The sequence below is a fragment of the Aquarana catesbeiana genome, linkage group LG13, assembly GCF_042186555.1.
Source record: "Aquarana catesbeiana isolate 2022-GZ linkage group LG13, ASM4218655v1, whole genome shotgun sequence".
NCBI classification, from domain to species: Eukaryota; Metazoa; Chordata; class Amphibia; order Anura; family Ranidae; genus Aquarana; species Aquarana catesbeiana.
In genome coordinates this window covers 65,861,552-65,885,505 of record NC_133336.1, presented here as the reverse complement: position 1 = coordinate 65,885,505, position 23,954 = coordinate 65,861,552, and the positions used below count along the sequence as shown (strand labels likewise).

The following is a 23,954-nucleotide window of genomic DNA, read 5'->3' as shown; positions in this document are numbered from 1 at the left end:
CTTGAGTGATAATGTGGCATTTGTGATTTTCAACTTAAAGGATCAATCCACCCATAGCAGATATTTCAGTTTAGGGAGAACGGTGGTAGGTTATACTCACTTTCTTTGTATATGTATCTCAAGGACTGTTGAAGTGTTTGAAAAATATGTAAATGTCCAATATTGAGTGGGTTACCCTTGAACAAAATTAACACTTGTTAACCATTTTAATACAGGGCATTTTCACCCCCTTCCTGCCCAGACCAATTTTCAGCTTTCAGTGCTGTTACAATTTGAATGACAATTGCGTGGTCATACAACACTGTACCCATATGAAATTTTGATAATTTTTTTTCCCCCACAAATAGAGCTTTCATTTGGTGGTATTTGATCACCTCTGCGTTTTTTATTTTTTGCGCTATAAACAAAAAAAGAGCAACAATTTTGAAAAAAAAACACAATATTTTTATACTTTTTGCTATAATAAAATATCCCATTAAAAAAAAAAAAAACACATTTTTTTTCTCAGTTTAGGTCGATAAGTATTCTTTTACATATTTTTGGTAAAAAAAAAAAAAATCGCAATAAGCGTATATTGATTGGTTTGTGCAAAAGTTATAGCGTCTATAAAATAGGGGATAAACTTATGGCATTTTTATTGTTTTTTTTTTTTTTTTTATCGTGACTGCGATATTGCGGCGGACACTTTTGACAATATTTTGGGACCATTCACATTTATACAGCGATCAGTGCTATAAAAAATGCACTGATTACTGTGTAAATGTGACTGGCAGGGAAGGGGTTAACACTAGGGGATGATCGAGGGGTTAATTATGTTTCCTAGGGAGTGATTCTAACTGTAGGGGGCGGGGACTCACAAGGGGAGGAGACCGATCAGTGTTCCTCTGTACTGGGAACATACCATCGGTCTCCTCTCCTCTGACAGGACGTGGATCTGTGTGTTTACACACACAGATCCACGGTCCTGCTGTGTTCACGGGCAATCGCGTGTGCCCGGCGGACATCCCGGGCACGCGCATCGGGTGCCTAGTGAAGCGGCACACGCCCCCTAGAGGCTCAGGAAGAAAAGACGTCATATGACGGCAGCCCGCAGGGACAAAGGGTTCCTGCCGCTGTCATATGACTATACACTGTAGGGAAGTGGTTAAACATCCAAGGACAGAAAAGGGAAATAATGGCGCAATGACTAACCATACATTATAGCAGCAATCAAGTAAAATAAAGTAAAATAAATGATAATATATAGTGTTTATATCATATATGTGTATATATATATATATATATATATATATATATATATAAATGATATAAAGAGTCCCAGCAATGAGAGATGGGGGGAGATTAAAAATAGTTTGCACCAGCGGCAGCTCCCTTGGGAGTAGAAGCAAATAATGAAGATATAGTAACTACTCGCAACTTATGAGTGAGAATCAGGCATGTAGATACATGTATTGGAGTCCATGATCACTTATTAGGTCCGCGGCTGAATCCCTGGAGGCGTCTCAGCGGGGTCTGGAGAAACTGCCCAGATGGAGGTACAGAAGCAGGATGGCCTGTGGGTCTTGCTGGTGGTGGGCGGCGTCTTTATGCAAGGCCAGTTGGAGGTACAGGGGGACCTGGGTGTAAGGCTCGGCTGCACGCCGTCCATCCTCGGCAGAGCCCATGACAGGGGACATTACTTGGGGCAGGGCACATTATATGGGACAGGGGGCATTACATGGAGCAGAGCACATTATATGGGACAGGGCACAGGACAGTGGAAAGTACATGGGGCAGAGCACATGACAGGGGAAATTTCATGGGACAGGGGACATTACATGGGGCAGAGCACATTATATGGGACAGGGCACATGACAGTGGAAAGTACATGGGGCAGAGCATGGGACAGGGGACATTACATGGGGCAGAGCACATGCCAGGCAACATTACTTGGGGCAGGGCACATTACATGGAACAGGACACATGACAGAGGACATGGCAGTGGACATTGCATGGGACAGAGCACATGACAGGGGACATTGCTTGAGGCAGGGAACATTACATGGGGCAGGGCACATTACATGGGGCAGACTGTTGGGCACATTGTGGGGGGACACAGCTGGGCACACTTCAGTACTTGCTTTCTTCTTCTGGCTTCAGAACTCATTTCATATCTTCTCCAGTGGTGCGCTGTTCCCCCTCGGCCCCTCCTCCTCCTATCCTGTCCACCCCAGATAATGTCACATACAACCACTCAGGAGGGGAGGAGGGGCCTGCGGGGAACAGCGCGCTACAGCCAATAGGGTGCCAGCCGCTTCCCTGCCTATCTCTGCGATCCTCCTGTCAGCTCCCTGCGACTGACAGATCGCCGTGGAACCCCGGTTGAAAACCACTGACCTATAGCATGCTTTGTGGTGATCTGCATCGGAAAAAAATGGTTTATGCACTTTTTTTTTGTCTGCTCTGGTGAGGTCGCAGCCTATTCAATTGAATGGGCTACTTTAACACAACACAAGTTAACAAAAAACTGAATGTAGCTGTACACTGTGCTATGTATCATACCAGACAGGTGTAAAATAGCCCTTACTATGTATGTCCCATGGTTTAAAACACTCGTCGTTTTGGTTAGAGTAACAACACCCTTTACAAAGATACGTTTGATATATATTTGAGATGGAAAAAAAAAAAAAGTTTCAAAGTTTCCTGGAGTGTCCAGGGGCAATATCATGTGAGGAAGTTCAGGCTTTATTCATTTTAGAATAAGCCTTTGCTCTTATTCCCCTTTCATCTCAAGGTATCCTTAAAACATAACTTTACCCATAACAACTTGATATAAAAATAATGTTCTTTGCCAAGGAACATACAGTCTACATCAGGGGCCCTCCAGCTGTTGTGAAACTACATGCCCCATCATGCCTCTGCCTGTGGGAGTCATGCTTGTAACTGTCAGCCTTGCAATGCTTCATGGGAGTTGTAGTTTCACAACAGCTGGAAGACCACCAGTTTGAGACCCCTGGTCTACATTAATAATTATGCTACCAAAATTAGTGTATTCTGTAAATTGCCTCCAGCATTGCTTCTGTTTCTTCTTGTTGGAGGCTGGCATTTTGCTGAAGCCCAGAGCCCCAGAACAGCACTAAATCATAAAGCTGAACTACACCTATTGATTAAATTGTTTCAAAAAATGATTTTATTCATGGAATGCCGGTATTGATAACTGTCATAATTGCTTGTGTCCTCAACCGAACTGTCAAATCATCAAATGTCTGGTGTCATAACTGATCACATGTGCATGACCATGGCAGTTGCAGATCAAACAGAAGCAGCTTCCTTGGCTGTAAAGGATAGGAGGGCCTAATTCCATTTCAAGGCTCCATGCACACTAGCATTTTTTCAGAGCGGAATTCCACCCTATTCTTAAAGAAATGACCACCCCTGCACCACTCGTTTTTGGATAATGATTTTTTTTTCTTTTTTACTTACCTTATGCGAAGTACTGAGTGTACTTCCATCCTACCTCGGCCGCCCACGGCGTCATTTCCTCCTTTACCCCCGCTGCCTTCTGGGACTTGTGTGTGTCCCAGAAGATGACGGGCCATTCAGAAAGAGATGTGCGACTCACGTATGCGCAATAGGAAACTGGAGGTGAATCCTGCAGGCTCCACTGCCGGTTTCCCTTAGTTACAATGGTAGCGCCTGCACCCGACCTGATGGACGGATCGGCCTTGGGGGGGCGACATCGCAGGCTCCCTGGACAGGTAAGTGTCCCTTTTGAAAGTCAGCAGCTACAGTGTTTGTAGCTGCTGACTTAAAAAAAAAAAAAATTTGTGACTGGAACACCGCTTTAAGCTCCTAGAAGCTGTTGTTAGCATTTTTTTCTGCTCTTAGGATAACACTATTGGGCTTCTATGTGTCCATGCACACTACTTTAGGCTGATAGGCCTGATTTACACGTATGCAGGTTACACGTATGTAGTCTATAGAACCAAAAACCAGAAAAAAAGTCCCTGGCCCTTTCCATAAAATACAGATGTGAACTACATCCATATGAAACCATGTTAAATGGACTGTAGTGTGTTTCTGCAAAACAGAAAACACTCTACAAAATGCATAGGTGTGAACCAAGCCTTAGCATTTTTTGAGCTTCAGCATATAGAAGCAGAAGAAAAGAATGGTTTTGTAGGTTTTTTGTTTCTTGGAGCGTTTTTCCAGCAGAAAAATATGCTGAATTCTCCTAACTGCTCCTAGCTGCTACTAACTGATAAAAAAAAGCTGTTGGTAGCATTTTATTATTTTTTTTTTTTTTTTTTTTTTTTTTTTTTTTCGTGTACTGCAAAAATGCTAATAAAATGCTAATGCTCCTAGAAGCTGGCACAAAAATGCTATTATCAGCATTTTTCATCCAGCTTTTTTTCTGGAGTTTTTTTTAGCTTATAGTGTGCATGGAGCCTAAGGCTGTCAACAGATCGGCCTCTACAAATTCGGCAGTTCCTGAAAATGCTTAAAAATGGAGAGCAATGGAGCATGTGCAGAGTAGGGAGAGAGCTTTACCATAGCTATACTTGCAAAAGGGGCCAGCCTGAAGTGATCTAGCAGGACTTAAAGTGGAGTTCCACCCACTTTTACAACTCATCAGCATCCCTCACTAAACTGTGCACTGTAAACGAATTGGATTTTTTAAATTTTTTTTCTCAGCACCTACTGTATATCTGCTGTATTCATTTTTCACTTCCTCCTCCCTGGCCGTGGCCCATCACATCATTTCCTGTTTGCAATGCCTTCTGGGAAGGGGCGGCAACTTCCGCTGACACTGCCGTTGCTATGGAAACCTGACCTGAAACCTATTACACTGCTTGTGCTGCACTGAGCATGTGCGAGATCTGCAAGGATGAGATCCAGGAAGAAATACAGTCTGGCTTCAGATGCCCACACTTAAGATGGCCACGGCCTGCTGTAAGTTTATAAAATAACAAACTACTGCTATAAACTAACAAAACAGACCTTAGTTTACAGACTAACTTTACTAGAATACATTAAGCTTGTGTATAATAGGGGTATTTTTATTTAAAAAGTATAATTTCGTCCGGAACACCACTTTAATTTTCTTACTAAAGTTCCACTTTAAGTGTATGGTCTGTGTCAGGGTTTTGGGCTTCAGTTGATGACATCAGTTTGACTTCAATATCAGACACTTCATTTCAGAATTTACTGAAAGTGGCAGTTGACCTCCTTCTGGCCTGCATTTGATCGGGGCTTCGCATTACCATGGACTTAAATGGGAATGCAAAAGTTCCACTTTAACTCATTGCCACCCATCTTAAAGCGGACCTTCAGTAATTTTTTTCATCTATTAAATCTTCTGCCCTTGTTTAATTTCGGATAGTAAAACATTTTTTTTCTGCCAGTAAATACCCTTTACAGCCCACTTCCTGTTTCTTGTCTGGTAAAAAGCCTAGGCTTATGACATCATGCACAGCTCTCTCTCTCACTCTCATGAGAGTTTGCCAGGAAGGGCAAAGAATGCAAACCTGTATGCCCAGGGGCAGAATAATTAGTATTTCCACTAGTAATTATTTGTGACAGTCTTTATTATGGTTTCTTCATATAGACTTGGAGATATATGGACAAGGTCAGAATATAGTACTATATCCAGGAACCCCAAAGTCACATTCAAATACATTTAGAAGGAAATATAGTAATATGCAGAAAGCCCTTTTATTCATTTACACAACACCTTCCGGCTCGCTGTAATGACAAGCTGCTTGCTAGAAATAGTAACACGGTTTTGGTACGCAGACGTCTGTTAGGAAGTCTTTTTTGAAAAATAGGAAGAATCTGCATCCTGAAAGAGAAAAAAAAAAAAAAAATCACATTAAACAGCACACAAAAGCACGGAGCAGTAAAAATATCTCAGATATCAGCTAAATCAGACAGCTGCTGACATCATCATATTAGTCACAGCGCATAAAATTAAGCAAACTCTAAAAAGAAAAAAAAATAAATCCAATCCCCTGCACAAGTTAATGTCATAATGTGCTAAAATGTGTTATTGGGGTTGTAAAGGCTCGTGTTTTTTCACCTTAATGCATTCTATGCATTAACCTCCCTGGCGGTATGATTATTTTAGATTTTTGCGTCTCAAAGCGGTACAATTATTTTGCATAGAAATTTGGCGTTTTATATTGTAGGCCTGTAATTCTTAGCAATAACACACTTAAATCTGTCCACCAAGAGTCTAGTAGATATCTCGGGTATGATGAAGTTTGAAACACAAAATCATAAATTATAATATAATAAATAAATAATTATAAAAAATAATAATACAATAATAATAATAATGATAAAATAAATTTCCCCACGATTCACTATCGCTCAATTCTGCAAGTGTTCTAATTTATTATCGCTGTTTTCTAGCTGGTCTAAAACCACTTCTGACGTAAAGGGACGCTTTTTGGTTGCTACGGACAATCTCCAGTTTCCAGGCAGAAAGAACAGTATATATAATATAAAACTGCATGCAGGGCATGGGCCAAAGCACTGGGGACAAAAGGGATGTGAAATGATTTCATATAGAACTGTAATCTGTAAGATTACAGTGTACTGTATGTGTTATAAATTTTCACTTTTTTGAGTTTGCCGCCAGGCTCCGCCCCGTGCGTCACGACGCTCGCAAGGAATGGAGCCCGGCACACGGGACATCCGGGCAGAGGACACAGCCCACAGACACAGCGGGGGGACATCGCAGGATCCTGGGGACAAGGTAAGTACACTGCACCAGGATCCTGAGATATAATCCCGAGTGTGACTTGGAGTTATTGCTAATGGTGCTGAAATTGAATCCCTAGCCACACTCGGGAAAACCGCCAGGGAGGTTAAGGTGAAAAAACACCTTGCAGTCACTGGCCCCCTAGGCCCCCCCCCCCCATTTTACTTACCTGAGCCCCAAATTTCCGTCAGCACGTCCCCGCCGTCCCTCTCTCTCGTCCAGCACTTGATTGGATAGATCGATAGCAGCGCAGCTAGTGGCTCCCGCTGCTGTCAATCAAATCCAATGACCCCGGGGGCGGGGCCGAGTCCTGCATTTCGGCCTCTATGGACGCTGAGTGCTGGACTCGGGAGCGCGCCCGTGAGGTTACCCCCTCGGGAGAGCGCTTCTCCAAGGGGGTTATCTAATGTGGGGAGGAACCGCAAGAGCCACCGAGGGACCCCAGAAATGGATGTTCGGGGCCACTCTGTGGAGGTAAGTATGACAGGTTTGTTATTTAAAAAAAAAAACTAAAAAACGATCCTTTAGTATCACTTTAAAACAGATTCCTCTGTCGGCACACTGTCACCGCTGCCAGGGCTTCCATGTTTATCCTGTCTTCCTTCCGGGTTTACTGGCTCCGGCCATTTGAATGGCCGAGGCGCAATAATGTCACTCCCATACATGCGCACAGAAGTCAAGGTCGCGAAACAGCACTCTTACTGGACGGCACACTCGAGTATGCTGTCCATTCAGATCGCATTGTGCATGTGACGTCACCAGATGCAAAACATGCGAATGTCTCCTAAACTGTGCACATCTAGGAGATATTTATTTTACCTACAGGTTAGCTTTATTACAAGCTTACCTGTAGGTAAAAGTGACATAGCGTTGTTTACTAACGCTTTAAGCAAGCTGTTCTGCCTGCCAAAGTATTTTTATTTCTGTCCATCCAGTTCTAAGAGTTATACATCTCTGTCATACAACTCCTGTCAGGCAGGACAGGAGGCCTGATTTTAGTCAGCTGCAGTTTAGGAACACTTATAGATCTTATCCCTCCTCCAGCCTGTAAAAAAAAATAGTGAAATAAGCAGCAGCAGACTTATGAGCTCATCTTTATATCACTCTGATTTCTCATCCTATCAGTATGACCCTTGCACTGCAGCACAACTGTTTGGTTTCTTGTGCTGCTTATCCCTTTCCCAGCCTGAGCTTTACTGTACAGGGATTGCAAGAGGCTAATACCAAGTCAGATTTATCCATTGAGGGACACAGGAAGTCTTTCACTTTCAGGTTATAAGGACATCTACAGGAGGACTTGACACTTGCAAAGCAAAAGGAAAAAAAACTATTGGCTAGCCCAGGATAACCCCCTCCTACTACTAGCATGCCTTGGTTTGTTAGTGCTTAGTAGGAGGAGGGATGCTAAAGCAGCTGTCCAGGGCAGCCATCCTCAGCTTGGCTTTTATTACACTGGCGGGACCCCACTGGACTAAGTGGTGTGGGAATAGCCTGGAAGTGACCTTCAAGCACTGCGTTCTTTGTAGATCTTCTTTCTTCTCGTTACTTCAGTGTTTGACTCACTTTGAAATTCTTAGTAAGTCCGTTGGGCTGAGCTCAATTACATGAGCCGCTGATTTTTGCCATTAAATTGGTTAACAGTGTGGGATCAAGCACTGACGTCATCTTTTAGGTGCAGTACTGTGCACGTGCTCCACTCTCTCTTCTCCCCACAGCCGCTCTTGCTTGCAAGAGGCATGTGGAACTTTGATCCATTCCTGGTGCCTGCCTACTTTGTTGGTCTCCAGCCATCTGACACTCACCTTCTAATAGCTGTCTGGGTTTTGTGAGTACCTAAGTCCTTGCCTCTTACCCTGAGCTTTGTGTTACCTTACCACCATGTGGTTGCAGTATGTTTTCTAGACACCGGAGGAAGGGCTTACACTCTACAAGAACTAGGGCAGGCCCTGCTCTTCACCCTATCATGATTGTGACTTTACTGGGCCAAAGCATGGCCGATTGGTCAAAATCCCTTAAAAAAGAGCTTACCACTACTATGTTTGATCCCTTGATTTTAGAATGTGTGGAGCAATTGACCGTAGCTTTAAACTTCGGTTGGAATGGCCTCAGTGGAAGAAGCCTAAAGCCAGCCAAAGATGGAGCGATTTTCTTGAGGAAATCACTAGATTCCCCATCAACACAGTCACAGTCAGTGTTGATGAGGCAATCCCTTCCACAGAGCCATTGTGTTCTCCCGGCAAGGGGAGCCTTCCCTGCTGGGAGAACACAGTGATTGCTGCTGGCGGCTATAATAGCTGCTAGCAATAATTGCATGTGAAATCCGACAGGCTGGTTGTACTTAAGTTGATTGATCGATCAGTTGGGTACATTCAGCCTGCCCATACTGTACATGGTTCCAATCTTGGCCGGTCCCTGCTGAACCGGCTGAGATTCGTCTATGGCCAGCTTAAGGAACAGACGGCAAAGTTTTCTCTTCTACCAGGCAAGTCATTGAGTTGTAGGCTGCTGCTTGTTTTCTGGGGGGCTTTATTCGGGCCTTTTAGGCCCCTTTGATACAGACAGACCGATCGGGTCCGCCTGTCGGTTTTTCAGGTGGGCCCGATCGGACCATCTTTTGCTCTCTATGGACTTGGCGGATGCCAAAGGACATGTGTCCATTGACACCCACTGACATCCGACCCAATCCTATCTGCTAAAAACAGACGGATGGAGGCTCCATTCCCCATCCATCTGGCAGATCAGATGACAGTCGGATGGAAACTGACAGGCGGTCCATTACCATCTGACAGACCATAGAGGACAGCAGGCTCAATAGATTTCAAGAAAAGTATTTACGGTAATTACAACAATCCTATTTTAAAGATTTCTATCTTTTATATCTGCCTGGAGTTCAGATTTGAATGATACATTTGATTTTTTTTTTAAAGCACATACCAGTCCATTTTTAAAGTTCTCTATTCTCTTTTGACCAATTTTTCCTGTTATCCACCACGCCCACGTAGGCGCGTACTGCCAAAAGTAACATATTATTAAATAGGGTTGGCCTGAGATCCAGGATTCATTCAGGTCATTTGCAGCTGTCACCAAAATCAGGCGTGCGCATCTCTCTGCGGGCATTTTGTAAGTCTGATCCGCTGTGGTTCCGAAAGGCTGCAACATAAGAAAGAATATATTTTGATGTTTGTTTACTTGCCAACATGTGAAACTAAAATTAATACGTATCTTTGCTTATATCATAAACTGCTATTTCTTCCAGTGTGGTACAGCACTACTACCTTATACCAATCAGCCATAACATTATGACCACTGAAAAATAACTTGAACAACATTGATTATCTTCTTACAATGGCACCTGAAAGTGAGTGGGATATAATAGGCAACAAGTAAACCATTCCCTGAAGTTGATGTGTGGAAAGCAGAAAAACTGGGCAAGTGTAAGGATTAGAGTGACTTTGACAAGATGTAAATTGTCTTTTTCTGCAGCAGTCAGGATCTGACCCTTTCTTTGTGTCCTTCAGTTAGTTAAACAAACAGTTCTTTTGGTCATTAAAACAGATCTGTCCCGGTCAAAAATGCTAAGGTTAGAATACCGCTGAAGCAGCACTTTGTGTTGTTTGCAAGTACCTTTGCCGGTCTTTAAATTAGAACTAACCTCCACTATACTTGGGCCCCTTTCACACAAGAGGTCCGCTCAGGTCCAACTGTCTGGTTTTCACCCGGACCTGATCGCACCCTCCCTTCTCCTTTACGGGCAGTTGGATAAAAACAGACTTGTGTCCGTCTACACCCGGCTATCTCCGGGTCCGATCTGATATATAAAAAAAAAACGAAGAGGATCCATTCCTCTTTGTCTGGCTGGATCGGGGGCAGTTGTGTGTTTACATCCGGCTGGCCATAGAGCAGAGGGGGCTGTGTCCATGTGCACTCTGCATAAGCGGAGCAGAAATGGATCTGTCATCCTGGTGCTCCGCTCAGCTCAGCAGGGGACGGATCCCCTGCTGAGCAAAACCAGATCCGGCCCATGTGAAAGGGGCCTTAACGATAACGCCCAACATTTTGAGATGGGAATGAGGGACACCTACTGCAAATGTATGTAGGCATAGGACACGCCCCCTGCCACACACCCTTAAAAGGAGAATTAACCCAGAAAAAAAAAGTTAATTAAATCCACAAGTTCTTTTTTTACCACTACTGTTCCGTTATATTGGCTTTTAAAATGTACAAATGCAGCAATTTAGAAATTAGATGAAAGGTTTAGCACTTTTTGAAAGATAAAAAGTGCATTTTATATAAAACTATATAGATCAGTCCAAAATGAGGGACAAATGAGAAGGAATAAGGGACAGAGGGACATTGCTCCAAATCAGGGACAGTCCCTCGAAATCAGGGACAGTTGGGAGGTATGCCTTAACCCCATCCAATGATGCTAGCTCCCTCACCTCGTTCCCCATGATTGAGCACAGAGGAGCAGGGCAAAACACGCTGGGGGCATGGCCTGGTTGCCACTAACCATCGATTCACGGGATTGCATAGGTGTGCAGCCATAGGGAGACTTTCTTACATATCTAGCTTCCTTGCCTGCTATATTGTATTTCATCTTCATTCAGTCTTCTTCTGAGTTCAGTGTCTTTGGCCACCTTTGTTGGCCAGCCCAGGATGACATAACTCCCGGGCATACATTCGGGAGTTAATTTATCCTAGCCCCAAGACATGCCAAGAATGTACACTGCTCAGTTATTTATTTAGCCCTAAATAGGCAAGGCATAATTTTGCTTTAAGATGCTTTTAAAGTGTATGAAACAAATGGTCTATTTGTTCTGGTAAATTTACCATAAAAAGCGTTTTATTATATCTGTTTGATACATTAAAAAATATTTGTTGATCCTGCTAGAAATTCTGTGAACTGAAAATTTCCTGTGCAATCTCAGAACCACGCCCCTCTATATTATAGACAGGATTATGGAGAGGGACAGGGTTCTGTAGTCTCATCTTGATTCTGCTGTTGAAATACAGCAGTGTGAGTCTTGACATCCTAGGAAAAGAAGCGTGTTACGGGCAGAATCACAAAGTGAAAATATAGGGAAAAAAAAACGAATGCCATCACCACATCTAAGAACTAGTATGCTGTAATATATTACATTTTAGTTTGAGATTTAAGTATGCTTTACAGCATGTAAGAAATATTTCAGTTTTCATAAAAAAGCGGTACCTGATTTGTTTCAGTAAAGGCATTTTCCACAATTTTTGACTGTACAGGTCCCGGGCATATGTTGCTTACTGTTATACCTGGGTAGCATCCAAGTTCTATTCTAAGACTGTTGAAGAAGCCCTATTAAAAAAAAAAAAAAAAAAACAATTTTCACTGCTGATCTTCACTGCATCTGAGCACCACAAACCAAAAACACTCATTCATTTTTATTATTCAAAGCAAACTTCCCCATCCATTCATGTCTTCATACTTTATTTTGTTTAGAAATCACTTTGAAACACCCCCCTAGCATTTCTGGCTGTGGCCATATTGAGTAAGGGCAAACTATTCATGTAACATTTACTCGCTGGAATCCACCTGTCCTTTGCTCAAGCATGCATGCCAGAAAGTGTTTATACCAATATAATGCTGCACTATCCAAATGTAATCAAATGATAATCGTACGAAATCCTAATATTACTGACTGCAGTTTGGTGGTGAGTTTTAGTTTGGCACAAGAGCACTTTAAACACGGTTCACTTTATTTCTATATTGATTATTATATTATATATTGATGCACTTTTATATAGATTTATATAATTTACAGTTTGTCACTGCAACTATCGCATTTATCTCAATTATCGCACAGGGTTCCATATTTCTCTGTTGCATATGAATGCAACATGTGTATATAGAGGTGTGTATGCTACACAGGTTGACATTGGGAGTATCGCATGTATATTAATGCACTTTTTTTATATAGATTTATGTAAATGATAGGTTGTCACTGCAATTATCGCATTTATTGCAATTATCGCACAGGGTTGCATATTTCTCTGTTGCATATGATTGCAATATGTGTATATAGAGGTGTGTATGCCACACAGGTTGACATTGGGAGTATAGCATAGGATTGCAATTTTTAATTGTTTATGATCGCAATTTTAATCGCATAAGATTGCATTATTATGGTCACTAGATTTTTTACATAGGAATGGAATAGCTCACCACCAATATTTAACTTCAGTCAGTAATATTAGGATTTAGTATGATTATCATTTGATTACATTTGGATAGCGCAGCATTAGATTGGTATACAGTAAATTCTTATTTGGCACAAGCATATGAGACGTGGTCAATGCTAGCAGCTGTCCTTTAATCATCTCTAATTATCATTCGGATTTTCACATGGTAGCTCGCAGGAGTTTGTTTGTTTTTTAGAATGCCAGATAGTGTGCTTAGCTGAGAAAACCTCTCCTCCTCTCCTGAAGACTCCTGGGATGTATGACATCATTTACCTAGGCAAGAAACCAGGAAGTAACTGATGAAATTAAAAAAAAAAGTTTAAGACAAGTAAATATGATATTCTTTCCTATCTATTTACTAATCCTAGCAGCATAAGGTTTAAAAATAATGAATTTTCATTAGGAGAGTGGAGTTTCACTTTATGTGGTATGTTCCATAACAATGGAACTACCCTGCCATAATTCAGACTATTCCATGCTGTAGTATGAAGGTGACTCCCTCTTCACTCTCCCATTGTGAACAACTCACAGACCACCACCTTACTGAAATAACTCAATAACTGGAAACGCTTACCTGAACAGCGTGCTTGCTGGCAGCATACCCAGTGGACAGGGGAACCCCAATAAAGCCAGTCACACTGCTTATAGTCACAATCTTTCCTTTCTTCTTTTTTATCATATGGGGTAAAACATGCTTAGTCAGGGAAATAGTCCCAAAGTAATTAAGTTCCATTAACCCTCGAAAAACATCCAGATCTGTGTCCACACACAGAGAGCGCTGTGATCTCCCACTGTTATTCACCAGGATATCAATCTGTAAGCAAAACCATACACAGGTAGAAAGTTAATACAGGAGGGCCAGGGACAGATTTTTATCACTGGAGCCTGTAGACACACAACCTTTGACACACAAACACTCCTGTGCTAGGATCACTGATTTCCACACAGAACATTTCTTCTTTCACTGATCCTTTCCTGGCTTACGTTGGCCATACACCAGTAGAATTTCGTTAAAAAAAAAAACAAACGTGGGATCAAACTGACTTTTTCGACAGTAGTCACAAGAAAAGGAGCAGGATGGAAAATGTTTCTCAAACAAATTCTGAATGTTGATGTGGTTTTTATTTAGGAAAAAATATCCATATTGTAATGTGCATGTTCTAGACCAGGGGTCTCCAAACTTTCTGAACAAAGGGCTAGTTTACTGTCCTTCAGAGTTTGAGAGGTCTGGACTGTGGCCAGTGGGAGTAGAAAATGTCCTGGCATCAATGGGAGTAAAGAATGCCCCATCATTGGTATTAGTGGGAGGAATAGTGCCCCATTGTTGGTATTAGGGGGGAGAAATAGTGCCACATCCTTGGTGTCATTGGGAGGAACAAAGACCCACTGTTGGTATTATAGGAAGAAATGGTGCCCCAACATTGGTATCAGTGGGAAGAATAGTGCCCCATTGTTGGGGTCAGTAATAGGAATAGTGTCCTATTGTTGGTATCAGTGACAGGAATTATTTCCCATTGTTGGTGTAAAAGGAATATGACCTTGCATCAGTGAGAGGAATAGTGTCCCAAGGGCCTGATAAAGGCAAGCAATGGGCCACATCCAGCCACAGTTTGGAGACCACTGTTCTAGACCAGTGGTCTCCAAATTGCGGGCCTTAAGGCACTATTCGCCATATTGATACGAGACATTATTCTGCCAACTGACATCAACAATGGGGCACCACTTCTCTGAATGATACTAACGGTGGCGCACTATTTTTCCCCCTAATGCCAAGTGTGGTGATGTTTCCTCCCACTGATGCCAGGAAAATTTCCACTCCCGCTGGCTACAGTTCGGACCCCCTTAAGTTTGAAGGATAATAAACTGGCCCTTTGGTTAAAAAGTTTGGAGACCCCTTTTCTAGACACATGATAAACCTTTTTAATAAGTCTCCTTTAAGGGCGTTCAAACTGAATTAGTTGACCCAATGATGGCAAGATTGCATGCCTGATAAATGATTTTTCAGGATTTCCGTACAAATGTTCAAACCAAATTCAAATCCTGATGTATGGCCAGCTTTAGCATTTTGAGACGGCAAGGAAATAAGCGATTAAAACATCACTAAATTTGTACAGCAAAAAAACAATAACTACTGTATATGTTTATTGTGTGTTTCCATTCACACAGCACACCTAAAAATATTTCTTACTTTTTAGATGTTTCTAAGTAGAAGGTTCCATGGCTGATTCTACGAACCTCTGTATAGTCCCACAGTGGGGTTGATTTAGTAAAGGCAAATAGGCTGTGCACTTTGCAAAGTGCAATTGCACTCTCCATCTGCAGTTGCTCCAGAGCTTAGTAAATGAGGTGAAGCTTCACTTTGCAAAGAATACCCAATCATCTGCAAGGCAGATTTAGGAAAATTTGTAAATAAGTGTCTAATGCCGTGTACACGCGATCAGACTTTACGGCATACTTGGTCCAGCGTACCGGATTTCGTCGGACAATTCGATGAGTGTGGGCTCCAGCGGACTTTGTTTTCTCAAAAGTTTGACGGACTTAGATTTTAAACATGTTTCAAATCTGTCCGACAGACTCGAGTCCGGTGGAAAAGTCCACTCGTCTGTATGCTAGTCCGACGGACAAAAACCGACGCTAGGGCAGCTATTGGCTACTGGCTATGAACTTCCTTATTTTAGTCCGGTCGTACGTCATCACGTATGAATCCCTCGGACTTTGGTTGATCGTGTGTAGGCAAGTCCGTTTATTCGGAAAGTCCGTCGTAAAGTCTGCCGTAAAGTCCGGTCGTGTGTACGCGGCATAAGCCACACGGAACAGCTTCTGTACAGTATGTGTGTGAGTAGCACCACCATATACAACCATTGTCCATCATAAAGAGCAATTGTCTCACATACACTGTAAAGAGATGACACTAGTATACATTAAACTTAAAAAGCACTCACCCTGCCAAAATATTCCACCACCTTGTCTGTTGCTGCCTTGTGGGCACTTATGTTGGTTAGGTCAAGAGGAAGAACTAATATATCTTTGTCTGTCAAATTGCTGGTCTCTGTTAAACAAAAAATACAAAAACAAATAATAAAAAAGGAAAAAAAACGACAGTACAAAAGGTGGAAACCACAGGATTTTAAAAAGTTAACAGTGGGTAGTGCAGTCTAGTGCCAGTCTCTTAGCTTGGAGAAGAGAGGGGAAAGAGGAGAGATGAACATTGGAGTGACTTGCCATCCTAGCCTATGGGGTTGTGTGTTTCTATTGACGCACACAGTGTAGGGAGATGCAACTCTTGTCCCTCAATGCAAGGGTGGCTACATAAGTCTCTGCAAGAGAAAGGAGCCACTCTGAAACAGGAAACCTGGGGCAGCGGTCATGGCACCAGTTTAAACTGGAACATAGGCAAAGATTAAGATATACAGAAGCTGCATACTCATTAAGTAATTAAATCAGCTGCTGAAAGTACTTAGTATAACTGAAGCTTTCACACCTATGCATTTTTCAGTTTTGCACAAACACACTACAGTCCATTTAACATGGTTTCCTATGGGTCATGTTCACATCTGTGTATTTAATGGAAAGGGCCAGGGACCAGCAGGATGTGTTTTAGGTTCCATAGACTTCAATGGATCAAAAACGTATATTGAAAAACGCAAAGGGCACCTGGAATATGCAAACTGCAACCTGCATAGGTGTGAACCAGGCCTGAAGGTAATTTGTTTAATTAAAATAATAAACATGTTATACTAACCTGCTCTGTGCAATGTTTTTGCACAGAGCAGCCCTGAACCTTCTCTTCTGGGTCCCCCGCTGGCGATCTTGACTCATGTGCCCTCATAGCAAGCTTCTACGGGGGCACACAGTGCGCCGGGCTCAATCCCGAGCTGCCCTCCATAGAAACAGTGCATGCTCACTCCCGAGCTGCCCTCCATAGCGGTGCTTAGCTCCACCCCGGCTTCCTCCTCACTGCATTTGATTGACAGCAGCAGGAGCCAATGGTTCCTGCTGCTGCACAAGTCCCTGTGTGAAGAGGAGGTGGGGAGAAGAGATACAGCCTTGCACAGCCCTGGATCCCTTCTCCCATCTCTTCACCTTCATGCAGGTAATGCATTAATGTGAAAAAAGTTTTGGTTTTAGAACCACTTTAATATCATTTTAAGTACTATACCACCAGCCCTGAAAATCCCAGACCTAGACTTGTAAAAGTGTGATTAAAAAAAGAATATTTATGAGAAGTTTAAATTTTTCTCCTGCCTCACCAGTAAGGCCCAATTCAGATGATGACCCCTTGGCTGGAATACTGCAGGTCAGGCATTACACACAATGCCTCCACCATAAGCCCACCCCAGATATGCCTCTCTTTTTCGTAATAAAGCATGGGAACTAATCTGTAACACTCAGTGCAGGTGCCGTTGTGGTCAGACAAGAAAACACTATATGGTGCCTCATCTGGTACAACACTGTCTACGGCACTGGGGCACTTTGACATTTGCTTACAAAGTACATTAGTTTCTGATCAGATTCTGATCAGTTTTACATCGTTTTTTTTTTTACATCCACTACCAATGCAAAAACGGATGCAAAACAGACCGTTTGTCCGTTCACATTCGTTTTTCACCCATTCTGTTATTTTAACGAAAGAAAAATAGGGCTTTGATGTGTTCCAAAAAACGCATGTTGACGAAAACGGATGTAAAGGGATATAAATAGATGATCATCCGCTTACATCCGTTTTTTCATAGAGATGCCTGGATGTCCGTTTTTTAATTTCAGCCTAGGTTCACACTAGATGCGGTGCGGATTCAGATTCGGCACCACATCTAAATCGCAACCCGTCCATGCAAATCGATTGTGGAGTACATGTTAACTGCTGTCCGACCAGCCTCCGTCATTATACTGCGGCGGGTCGGCACGTTCCCACGAGCTGTCGTAGCTGTACGTCGGCCCTTTAAGCAGGAATAGCAGGAGCACGCGCACGCCCACTGCACTGCGGGAAAACCAATGCGCGTGGCCAGCGGTCGTGGCTGCCAGCCATGCGTGATCGCGGGCACGAGAGCCAGAACAACGACATGTGTGTGTAAACACACAAATCCCTGTTCTGTGAGGAGAGGAGAGACAGATCGTGTGTTCCTACTAGCTAGGAACAACGATCTGTCATCTCCTCTAGTCAATCCCATCTCCCTACAGTTAGAACACAGTTAACCCCTTGATCACCCCCTAGTGTTAACCCCTTCCCTGCCAGTGACATTTACACAGTAATCAGTGCATTTTTATAGCACTGATCGCTGTATAAATGTCATTGGTCCCAAAAACGTGTCAAAAGCGTCCGATCTGTCCGCCATAATGTAGCAGTCCCGATAAAAATCGCAGATCACCACCATTACTAGTAAAAAAATAATAATAATAAAAATGCCATAAATCTTTCCCATAGTTTGTAGATGCTATAACTTTTGTGCACACCAATCAATATACGCTTATTGTGATTTTTATTACCAAAAATATGTAGAAGAATACATATCGGCCTAAACTGAGGAAAAAAATAGCTTTTTTAAAAAAAAGTGGGATATTTATTATAGCAAAAAGTACAAAATATTGTATTGTTTTCAAAATTGTCACATAGTTACATAGTTAGTAAGGTTGAATAAAGACACCAGTCCATCCAGGTCAACCTGAGTGAGTGTGGGTGCATGTCTACAATTATCCTTATTTTTATTTAAGGTACCCATACAGTGCAGCCAATTTAACACAGCACTCCACACATACATCGCACACTCACATTGGTCCCGACCCTCAAGGAGCCCACAATCCAAGGTCCCCAACTCACATTCATATACCAGGGCCAATTTTGGACAGAAGCCAATTAACCTACCAGCGAGTCTTTGGAGTGTGGGAGGAAACCGGAGTACCCGGAGGAAAGCCACGCAGGCACAGGGAGAACATGCAAATTCCAGGCAGGTAGTGTCATGGTTGGGATTTGAACCAGTGACCCTTTTTACTGGTAGGCGAGAGTGCTACCCACTACACCACTGTGCCGTGAAGTAGCGCAAAAAAAAAAAAAAACTGCAGAGGTGATCAAATACCACCAAAAGAAAGCTCTATTTGTGGGGGAAAAAAAAGGACGTCAGTTTTGTTTGGGTATGCCATAGTGCAAAAAATGGCCTGGTCATTAGGCAGGCAAATCTTCCAGGGCTGAAGTGGTTAAGGACTCCCCGCAATTGGTTTGCAAAATGGAGCGCAATTTGCAGAATCGGTTGGCATGGGTGATTCTGGTGCGGAGAAATAAAAAAGGGTCCTGCATCAGTTTGGTGCGAATGTGGTGAAATTTGAGCCATACAAATCTATGGTTCAAATCGCACCCCAGAGAAACCACATGTAATTCGCACAGGTATATGCTGCGATTCCTATATGAAGTATCTGCACCGCAGCAGTGTGAGCCCAGGCTAAGGCTTCATGTACACTTAAACTACTTTGACCGGTGGCTGCGGGAAAATGCAAAATGTAGCAAAGTCGTGTCCTGAACTCTGCACTCTGTATGTAGCATAGTCCTGAACTCTGTATTATGTACATAGTGCACCTCTGTGGATAGGGCACCCCTGAAACTGCTGGCATTTATATCCCCTTTAAGATCCTCCCACTGCAATTTAGCCACACCCACCGTTTGATGAGGTTAGGTAGGGGGGGAATGTAGTTGACTTCCTGCACCCTGGATATATTTATATAGTCTTACAGATACAACTAGCCTATTAAGGGCAACCATAATGCTGAAGTGGCCCTGGATCAAATTGAGTTTGACATCCCTACCATAGAGTGTTTGTTTGTACTGCAGGAACGCATGGAAGAAAAAACATGTTCCCAAGATGTACAAACTGGGCGTTAGTAACACAATAAAAAAAAAAAAAAAAAACTTTACATAAAATGTTAATACTGGCTGAGATATCATTATTACTGAAAAGGCTTGTGTAAATACAAATGTGTAGTCTACAAACATTTGCCTTGCTACAAATACAGATTGACACATCAGTATAATACAACCATAATACAAACCAATGCATTTCTTCTTCACTCTCAGCAGTTCATCTTCACGTCTGGAGGAGAGGACTAGCTGGGCGCCTAATTTGGCCAGCTGGTAACATAACGCCTCGCCGATGCCGCTTGACGCCCCGGTCACCCACACAACGCTGCCACGGAACTTACTTTCTACAAAATAAATGATAAATTATGATACATATATTTTGGTGTAAACATTTTCTAACGCACCTCCCACAAGTTTACTGGCGTTGGGAGGTGTGTATTGACGGGCACATCCCCCAAAATGACTGCGTAATGGGGGAGATTTATTAAAACTGGAGCACTAAAAATCTGGTACAGCTGTGCATGGTAGCCAATCAGCTTCTAACTTCAGCTTGTTCAATTAACCTTTGACAATAAAACCTGGAAGCTGATTGGTTTCTGTGCAGAACTGCACCAGATTTTTCACTCTCCAGTTTTAGTAAATCAACGTGTGTGCCTAACGCATAGGCGTAAATACAACCTTAAATATAGAACATGCTGTAGTTATGCAGATTTAACTACAATAAGGCCCCTTTCACACATGCTGTCAGTTTGTCTGTTTTTCATCCATCCGTTGATGGATGAAAAACGGACATCAATGCATCTCTATGTAAAAACGGATTTAAATCAGTTTACATCCACTTCCGTCATCTCTCATTTTTTGAAACTGTATTTTTCTTCTGTTAAAAAAACAGATCGGATGAAAAATGGATGTAAACTGGCAAATGGTCAGTTTTTCATCCATTTTTGCATTGGTAGTGGATGTAAAAAAAACACTGATGAAAAACCGATGAGCACTGATAAAAAAAAAATTGATGAAAAATGTTTTGACGTGACTGAACTGATGAAATGTGTGAAAGGGGCCTAAAGCTGAGCTAGATTATCTACATACAAGAGTCATGTGTATTCTTACTAGAATCTTGGTGTGTTTTGTGTATTTCTTCCAGATCTGTGCAGTATTTCCAGTGTGAAACTTCACCTCTGTGGAGGAACTTCCTGTAATAAAGACCAGTCACTGCTGTTCTCTCTCCTTGTGCAGGGTCACTGGTCTTGTCTCCGCCCCCTCCTGTAGTTTACTGTAGGCAGCCTGTAGTGGGTGGGGCCTGCTGGGTGCCTCCCACAGCTCTGCTTTTTGCTAAGGCTATGTACAGCACAGTGATATCATCACCGCTATTTTTACAAGGCAACATCTGGTTTTACAAAGGCATTTGGTGCACACAACGTGGGTTTATATCATTTTTGGCTATTGAAAAATATAGCTAAATGAAAGTTTTTGCCCCTGGAGTCAAGTTTTAGGCAACTCCTTTTTGAAGAATGGTAAAAACACAAAAACCCATGGTATGATTTTAATGTGCCAGAGCCATAGAAAATCCCATAGCTTTGTTCATTACTGTGCTTTGCAGTAGCATACAGTTTCCAGAGCATTACCACAACACACGGATGTGGAAAGTGTTATCTAATGAGTCGAGTCACTTTTTAAAAAATATTAGTGCATTTTAAGATTAAGCCCTGGTTCACACTGCCGTAACTTGTCATGTAACTTGAGAGTTCAAAGCTGCATGATAAGTCGCACCCCATTAGCCAGAATAAAATTGTTCTAGTAGGAGCAACTTGAGCTACCCCGACTTATTATAAGGTCCCTGCACTACTTTTAGTCCAACTTCAATATGACTTGCATTGACTTCTGTTAAAAATGTTGTATGCAAGCCACGATGAAATCGCTTCGGCATGTCGACTTCAAAGTCAATGTGAACTGAGGCATAGGGCCGACTTACATCTATGTGTTGTGGCAGCAAACACATTACCACAACACACATTATATATGTTGACGCATTACAGTGCCATTCATTTTGAATAGCACCCAAGCACACCAAGTCAATGCACATGCATTGCAGCATACTATAGATTTTAGGACATGTCCAACTAAGGCCCCTCTCACACGGGGGCGGCGTCAGCTTTACCGTCGTTTTAGTGGCGGTATTCGGCCGCTAGTGGGGCGGGTTTACCCCCCTGCTAGAGGGCGAGAAAGGGTTAAAACCACCGCTATGCCAGCGGTATAGCCACGCTGCCCCATTGATTTCAATGGACAGGAGCGGTGAAGGAGCAGTGTATACTTTTTTACTGTCCTGCCAGCGCATCGCTCCAGTGTGAAAGGGAACGGGGCTTTCACATTGGAGACACAGCAGCGGCTCTTTCATGGCGCTTTGCAGGTGCTATTTTTAGCCCTGTAGCGTCTACAAAGCGCCCCAGTGTGAAAGGGGTCTTATGGTACATTTTGGTGCACCAGAAGTGCACGTCCATCATGTGCAAATCTAAGGCGCTATTCACACTAGTGCAATTCCTGCAACCTATGTTGCGCTTGCAAGCACGGCAGTGGAAAATCACATTATTTTTTATGGTGTACATCAATGTAGCGGTGGTGCAGTGCTATTTTTGAAAGGGTGCAGCATAGTGAGGTTGATTTGCTAAAGGCAATTGGCTGTTCACTTTGCAAGGGAAATTTCAATTTGCAAGGAACTTTGCTCCATAACTTTGTGAATTGAGTAAAGCCCTTTTCTTTTTTTTTCCTTGCACGTGATTGGGCAAAGTAAAACTTTAGCTTGTTCACTAAGCTCTGGGACAATTCCCTTTCAAACGTGAACAGCCTATTTGCCTTTGGTAAATCAACCCCAGTGTGTCTTGGCCCCCTAGACTTTAATAAAATGTCTACATATATATATATATATATATATATATATATATATATATATAGGTTTTGTGTTTAACAACCAGTCTCGTCCTACTAAAAAAAAAAACTCACAAAGCCTGAAAACACATCAAAAACGCACAAAGATGAGCTACAAAAATGCACTGAACTAAGCATGATTATGCAGCAGCACTAGTGTGTCAACATGGGCTTAATGCACCCTTAGGACGATTTCTCAGCAGCATCTGATATTTACCTGGCGAGTGGCCAAAGCGCTCTGCCCACAGCAAAGTTAAATCTGCATCTGCTTTAATAAACCTGATGATCTGTATGAGAAAGTAGGCAAGGCAGCAGAGCATCAGTAGGATAAGCAGATCCATGCTGCGTTCAGCTTACACCCCCGCACAGGTCACACAGGAGGGTGCACAGGAGGGGTGGTCTTGTGGCTGTCACTCTGGGGAAACGTGCTGGGTGCACAATGCCTCTGCTGCACACTAAATGACTTTGTCCTCTTCCTCCTCTATGAAGGAACAGGAGGGTTTTCTGCTGCTGAATCTCCTCCTATTCCCCCCTCCATGAAGGAAGTTGTGCAAGGCTCTCCTTTGTGTTACATAAAGGCGTTCTCATCAGGACTTGCTCAACTTGTATTTCAATGCCAGTGCTTTGCATGAAGAGCCTACTAACCAACCAATGTAATTAATGTACAGAGCTGCAATAATAATTATGTGCAATAATCATCTGCTGAGATTGCAGTTTAAAAACATGTAGACTGTTTTTAAAGGGAACTTTCACACTAGCTTTGCTCTCTGCTCTCGGTATTGTATCGCCTCTTCACCACCTGCTTTAACCCCTTGAACCCTGCATTGGCACGCTGCAATCTCAGGCATTGCACACACATACCTCCCAACTTTTTGAGATGGGAATGAGGAGATTAGCAAAAGTATGTAGGCCTAGGACACAGCCCTAGCCACACCCCCTTAAAGGAGAATTATACCAAAAAATGATTAGCTAAACCCACAAGTTTTTTTACCACTACTATTACTTTATATTGGCTTTTGAAATTTACAGATGCAGCAATTTAGAAGTTGGATGAAAGGTTTAGCACTGGGAAGCACTTTTTGAAAGATAAAAAGTGCATTTTATATACAACTATATAGATCAGACCAAAATGAGGGACAAATGAGGAAGAAGGTGGGACAGAGGGACTTTGTTCCAAATCAGGGGCAGTCCCTCCAAATCAGTCACTTGAATGGGTCGCATTTGTGACAT

At 42.6% G+C, this 23,954-nt stretch overlaps 1 protein-coding gene across 1 annotated transcript; it reads right to left on the bottom strand.

The window, feature by feature from the left end:
- Positions 1–5,549: 5,549 nt before the first annotated feature.
- On the bottom strand, positions 5,550–23,251 carry DHRS7 (dehydrogenase/reductase 7). Its single transcript, XM_073610150.1, has 7 exons — positions 22,942–23,251; positions 19,994–20,146; positions 15,901–16,007; positions 13,533–13,772; positions 11,955–12,074; positions 9,680–9,895; positions 5,550–5,821 (listed from the first exon to the last, which is right to left on the bottom strand). The coding sequence occupies exons 1-7, from the start codon at positions 23,063–23,065 to the stop codon at positions 5,783–5,785; spliced, it is 999 nt and encodes a 332-aa protein (XP_073466251.1). The 5' UTR covers positions 23,066–23,251; the 3' UTR covers positions 5,550–5,782.
- Between the last annotated feature and the right edge of the window lie 703 nt (positions 23,252–23,954).